At 33.3% G+C, this 6,588-nt stretch overlaps 1 protein-coding gene across 2 annotated transcripts; it reads right to left on the bottom strand.

Annotated features, from left to right (window-relative positions):
* Positions 1 to 456: 456 nt before the first annotated feature.
* Positions 457 to 6,175, bottom strand: LOC110021771 (actin-depolymerizing factor 11-like). Of its 2 annotated transcripts, none has more exons than XM_020720396.1 (3): positions 6,025 to 6,175; positions 2,508 to 2,773; positions 457 to 836 (listed from the first exon to the last, which is right to left on the bottom strand). In XM_020720396.1, exons 1-3 carry the CDS (start codon positions 6,043 to 6,045, stop codon positions 686 to 688), a joined length of 438 nt encoding a protein of 145 aa, XP_020576055.1. In that variant the 5' UTR covers positions 6,046 to 6,175; the 3' UTR covers positions 457 to 685. The 2 variants fall into 2 exon arrangements, with proteins under 2 accessions (XP_020576055.1, XP_020576054.1); XM_020720395.1 differs by lacking the exon at positions 6,025 to 6,175 and adding an exon at positions 5,185 to 5,248.
* Between the last annotated feature and the right edge of the window lie 413 nt (positions 6,176 to 6,588).

Below are 6,588 nucleotides of genomic sequence, written 5' to 3'. Positions count from 1 at the left end.
GTTGGTTTTTTACATTAAACGCGGAACGCGAGTCGAACCCCACGGTTCGCGTTTCCAGATAAATGACTTATCTAGTTAGCAAAGTGAATCAGTTTTGTAAAACCTTGCAATAATCCAATATTCTTTAATAAGGGTCATAAGCAAGAAATAATTCTGAGTTTTTATGAAGACAAATCAGCTATTGGGGCAGGTGAAGCTTTTATAAGCACCAAAAAGAAAATTCTTTTAGCCAGGAGATTACCTCTAGATCTTTGGCGAACTACCTCTTCATCACAACATTCTGTTTACAAGGTGATGGCTATTACAATGCACAGAAAAACCCTAGTCATGATTATTTTAGCTTAGCTAAGCTTCCAAACAACCCCTCTCCATATCAAACAAAAATTAAAATTAGACAAAAAAAAAAAAAAAACAAAATAAATAAAGGATATTTGGATGAGTAGACAAATACAAATAAAAAAGAGTATTTTATTTTATTTTTTAGTCTCTAAGGGGTTTAAAAACCCAATCCATATCCATCATATACATAAAATACACAAATATTAAAGCAGCATAAGAAGTTTGTAAGCATCTGTACTGCACTAGAGCACTGTTGGAGCCATTCCTCAGCCCACAGAACTGGGTCAGGGGCTGATTCATAAGTGGCAGAAAAAAAGGGGCTTCAGGAAAGCTTACCCAGTCTGATTCAATGTGCTCGGTCCCTTAGAACCTCAATGCCCATCTCTTTAGGTTCTGTTGCCTGAATCTCGTAGTGGACTCCGTCTAGCTCCCACCTGAATCGGGCCTTCGATGTCGCATAAAGCATCTTGGCTCGAATTCGTGACATGGATGGGGACCTGGTTCAGTGTTAGGTTCTATAAAATGAGACCATGAGCATAAACATGACCGTATGAAACCATTTATATATAGAAGACATGTTAAAAAAGGAAAATTGCAATTAATGGAGTTCATGTTAACATTGATTTCATTAACTTCAACATGGCAAAGTGAGAAAATTAGGAGTTTTGGTGAAGAAACTTGATGAGCATATCAATGAAAGATACATAGAAATAAGAGCATCAAGCAAGAATCATTACAAAATTTTTAGTCCATGAAAACCTCCATAGATGTTCCAAGACGCGTGGATCGCTTCCTTCATATGCCATCAAGTATTTTTATATATCAAGTACAACGAAGAAAAATCTATATTTAGTAAAATCAATAAGAACATGAACATTTATATATAGACAAGAAGTGACCAAGATGATAATTTGAATTGCATCTTGCCTTCTCCTTTTTGCAAATCTAGATGTATTAGTACTAAGGTGTAAATGTTCTGATACTCTCTTATCTTGAAAGTATGCCAAATGCAAATATGCTACAAATATTAATAACAAAGATTAGCAAAATATTAGTTTGGATTAACCCAGTCTAAATTGAAAAGGAGTTTGAAGAATCAATGTAATTAATTAATATAGCTATAAATATTTGTATGTTAGGAATACAATAACAGATCCTTTATCAGGCTATAATTGATTGCTGAAATTACTCAAATATTGACTTGTATTGCCCCTATTATTTTCTATATGATGAGAGAGCCCTTTAAATGAGAGTAGGCAGCTTGATGACAAGCTTCAAGTTATTTAATTTGAATCACACTAATAAATGATGCATCTAAATTCTTGAGAATGCCATATAGCTGTCCATATAAAACAATTCCATGCTTATCGGCAGAAGAGTCGCTAGAAAACTCAAATTTGTAAATTAACAACCACCTTTAATGGACTTCACGGTCTAAGCTGAACTGTTAAGGCATACAAAGTAGTTATTATGCTCAATTACTGCCAACATTAAGCATGGTTAAGGTCAAGTACATGAATCACTAAGCATATTTTTTAGTTTTGCCTGGCAAATCACAGCCAAAGTTTATTAGGACAACAGTCGCTCTAAGAAATGGTTCCTAGTAACTCCAAAACCCCATGCAACAGAAGCATATGGCGGCTGAAATTCGTGACCCCACAACTAATCATCTTCTTAAAACATTTATGCATCATCTACGAATAATGGGTATTAAGAAAGGTAAATTGAAAGAATACATATAAGTATCCGATAAAGAGAAGGATTAACAAAAGTAATGTTCTTTTATAGTTTATAAACATTCGCTTAAACAATAAAAGGACATATTCTGCTGCAGCCTCTGAAATAAAAAACAGAACATTTGATGTTACCATCTACAGATATTATCATGCACAAATTTAGTACAGGTTCCTTTTCCCTTCCAAAAATAGTATATTTATCACACAGTATACTAGGCCCAGGCACATGATGGATGACATTTTATGCTTTAGACTGAAGAAACATGATAGTTTAAAGCTCATGTCACAAAGAGATGGACAAATAAACAACATATATATTATGAACCTTAAGAGATAATGCAACTATTTCAGAAAGTGATACCTCATTCACACAGAATACGGCAGAAATAAAAACAATAAATTATAGTGTTTGAACAAAAATGAAGTGATTACCAAGCAATAAAGAATATCTTGCTCTTCTGGCAATTTTCTTGGGTAACAAAGTCAAAATCATAGATTGCATATCGGCAATCATTTTCAGGCAGTGAAGCCACAAAATCATCATAGCTCTCCGTGGTGCCACCAGTCTTCTCAACAACAACCTCCTTTAGCTTCTCATCAATTTTGAAAATAACATATCGATGTGTCTTCCTTCTTTGAAGCTCTAAGAATATGTCTTTGCAGTGATCAGCCACACCCATCCCAGATAATGAACAAGACTGAAGCGTAATCAGCAAATCGACATAACAAAAAACATCAGTACTAATAATTGTGTGCCAGAATATGACATCACAGCACAAAACAAAGATAATATATGATTGCACAATTGAAATTTGTTTCAGCTTCATATACAAAATTTAGGCCATATAGCCAGTAAACCTTACAAGCAAGTTACATAATCTATTTATGCTAAATTTACTTTTATCTAAGAGGATTTAAAATTCCAGCTAAAGACACAAGAATTTAAGGATTTCTAACAAATGCCTTAAGATAAAAAGAAGAAAAGTGTGCATATAGAAAAGGTGGCAAAGAAAAAATTCAAGGCCTACATTTGACAAACAACTGCAACTTTATTTCATAAGTCTTTACTTGCTTTGAGCTTACAGCCTTTCAATGATATAGATTAACAATGCAAAGGACAAACAGGCTTAGACGCCAAGTACATAAATGAACTACAACAAAACGATGATTCTCTAGCTGACAGAAAGTAGATAGCATTTTATCCCTTAAGGTTATAGATGTGCCAAATGAGCAGAATATTTTTAATTAACTACAACAGTAACATTGAATAAAGAGAATACCAGAATAACAAAATAGGTTAAAAACAAACGAACAAGGAGCTTAAATTGAATAGTGGAACATTATAGCATATCAAAATAACATGAATTCAAACCAAATCATTTTTTCAGTAGAGTCAAAGAAACAAAATAGGATAGATATCCCTCGAAATAAATCCTTCATAGAGATCCATGAATAAAAAGCTTGCAAAGAATAAATTCACAGCAGAAAAATGTGTTACATACTGAGTAAACTCAACAACAATGTTTTCAATATATCAATAGAGATATTTTCTGATGAATCAAATTTGATGTAGTAATTACACATTAAAAAAGGAATAGTATCAAAGAGGATTGAACAAAAACGAACAAAAGTTGGCTAGAGACAAATTCATTTTCAATCCAAAAAGTAAGGGCCATGTAAGAGGGCAAAGCACTTAGTATTTCTACATCAACATATTTTTTTAACTATCACATGTTGGAATAAACTAAAATTATTACGTGTTTGAACAATTTTCCTCTCACATGAGAGCACTCCAGATCGGCCAACATTCGTCAAATGAAATGTTTTTTTCTTTCAGTATCAACAAGTTCATGCATCGAAAACTTGCTCAACCACAAGAATCCTGGATGAGTCACCTGCTCTCAAACCTTGTGCAACCATGATAAAAGCAACCAAAATCCATAGAATTCATAAGCCATTCAATCTAAGTTGAGCCATTGACTTTGATACCACTTGTTAGGGAGGAAGGACTAAAAGAGGACAAAATTTGGGCAAAATGCATTAATGGTTAAACTCATTTTTTAATAAAAAATTTAAGATAAGGGAAGAACACTAATTACTTTGTATTTCCACACCAATATATTTTTGGATTTGGGTGGCATAAATGCAAAAAAGTAAAGTTTAGGTGTTAGATAAGTAAAAACAAAGAAATTGGGTGATATCTATGTAAATTCCCCAATATTTTTAAATAAACAGCAGCGCCAAAAGTTCTCACATACCATGACAAATAGTGAATGTGATATAATAAAGTTGAGGAAGATGTAGAATAATAATAACTAGTTAGTACTTAAGCGGACAAAAACAAGTAGCTAATCTAATTTAACTAGCCAATTAAATATAATTAGCATCTAATTAGCTAAGAAAATGTAATTAGATAATTAATTGAAATTTCCTTATCTTAAAATATGTACTTAACTAGGAATCTATAAATAATGGAATCATCAATTTGTTTTTGGTTCGACAACAGTTCAACAGCTTCGATGTGATGCTTAGTAACTATTTAACTCCCGTTAGCAATGTACCTGACAATACATGCTTGATGAGAATGAGCCTAACTGATTAATATGTTATTAATCCCAGACTAAATGTTTGTTTCAGAATCCTTTTCTTAATATAATAATTGAACTCCCTCACAGCCCATATTCTTGCTAGCACAATGAATAATAATTCAATTACTTTCTATTTAGCCTCCTTTCCAACAAACAATATTTATATTAAATCCAGACCAGTCTGGCAGGATTACAAGATAGCATCAGCATTCACTAATCTTGCTTGAATTGATCTAAACACGAAGTGAACATACACAAAATGTTCAATGAATTAACTCTTTTGATATAAGAAAGTAGAATTCATAAATTAATATATTTACCCCACAACAATTGGGAACATATAAAACAGCCTTCCTCCAAACCATTAACAAATAATTCATCGAGAGAACCATACTATACCTCATATTCAAGGGGCAGGAAATACTGACACCAAAATTTAAAAGAAGAGAAAATCAATTGGTTCACTAAACAACAAATGTTTTGAATTTAAAAAATTAGCGTGCATAAAGTAATATATTTACCACACAACAATAGAGAAGGCATATAATAATGGCATTCCTCCATGCCATCAGGATGAAGAATTTATCAAGAGGTCATTATTATGCATCAAACTCAACAGTCATGAAATAATGCTACCACCAATCAAGAGAAAATTGAACATTTCAATTTTCTAACCAGAAAATAGCTAAAAAATCTATCCCATTTACTGTTGGTACCCCATTTTCGCCAGGAATTAGGTACAACTGACCTTAAAACCAGCCAAAAATTATGTTTGAGGATTTCTTAAATCCCAAACTTCATAAAAGAAGAATTTGGTGCCACTTATTAAATCTAAACCTAAATCACGGATTCAGAAAATCTTTGCAACAATAGGATTTAAAGAACTTGAGTATGCAGCAGTAAACAATTTAATAATAAATCTTCATGCTTGCATCCAAATAGTTTCCACGATTCAACTCATTTTACAGATAGAAATTGACAACCAGATAGCTTGCAGAATTTGACACACCCAATAAATATTAAGCCAATTTACAAGAATCACAACATGCGCCTATTATAGAGCGCTCCTAAACATCCGCCCAATAGTTTCCTCCCAAACTCCCACAACAAACTTGATCACGTAAGAACACCCTTCAAGCACAAAAAATTGCATCGCCGAACAAAATGCCCCCGCCAAGCCAAGGCGGCTGAATCCACAATCAATAACTCAAAAAGCATCTAATTCCAGCACAGAAAGAAACAAAGTAGGATCACGATCCAACCAAAATTCAAAATACCACGATCGGAAAACAATAAAAGAAAAATCAAGCAGCTTCCACTGACTCAATAATCCCGCCGCCATAGAAGAATCAAGGACTTACATAGGATCGGAGGAGAGCCATCTCGAGCTTGCTGCAGATAACAAATTATACCCTAATTGCCTCTCGGTGGGAGAAGAAGAGAACCCGAAAGGAATTGCAATCGAAATGGAAGAGGATAGCCAGACAAAAAGCTGGCTTTGTTTTCCCGAACAGTGGCGTACGAAATAGGCGGAAATTTCGACTTCGAAGCGTAGCAAATTTTTGTCTCGTGACCGTCTGATCAGATCGTGTGGTTGTGATCTGGTCGGTGGGTGGGGTTTAGCTTTATGGGTTCTTGCACGAAAAGGACTTATTTATTTATTTATTTATTTTGGGTTAAATGTATATGCAAGCCACACAATTCTTGTGTTTTTATTATCTTACACAACTTTTACATTTATATACCTACCACTCAAATTTTTATCTGTATGTATGTATATGTATGTATGTGTATTTATCTATATGTATGTATGTGTATGTATGTATATGTATGTATGCATGTGTATTTATGTATATGTATGTATGTATGTATCTGTATATATTTGTATGTATATGTATGTATGTATATATGTATGTATGTATGTA

This window comes from Phalaenopsis equestris, unplaced genomic scaffold (assembly GCF_001263595.1).
Source record: "Phalaenopsis equestris unplaced genomic scaffold, ASM126359v1 Scaffold000144, whole genome shotgun sequence".
Classification (NCBI taxonomy): Eukaryota; Viridiplantae; Streptophyta; class Magnoliopsida; order Asparagales; family Orchidaceae; genus Phalaenopsis; species Phalaenopsis equestris.
The sequence above is the reverse complement of the archived record's forward strand: the minus strand, read 5'-3'. Positions and strand labels throughout refer to the sequence as shown.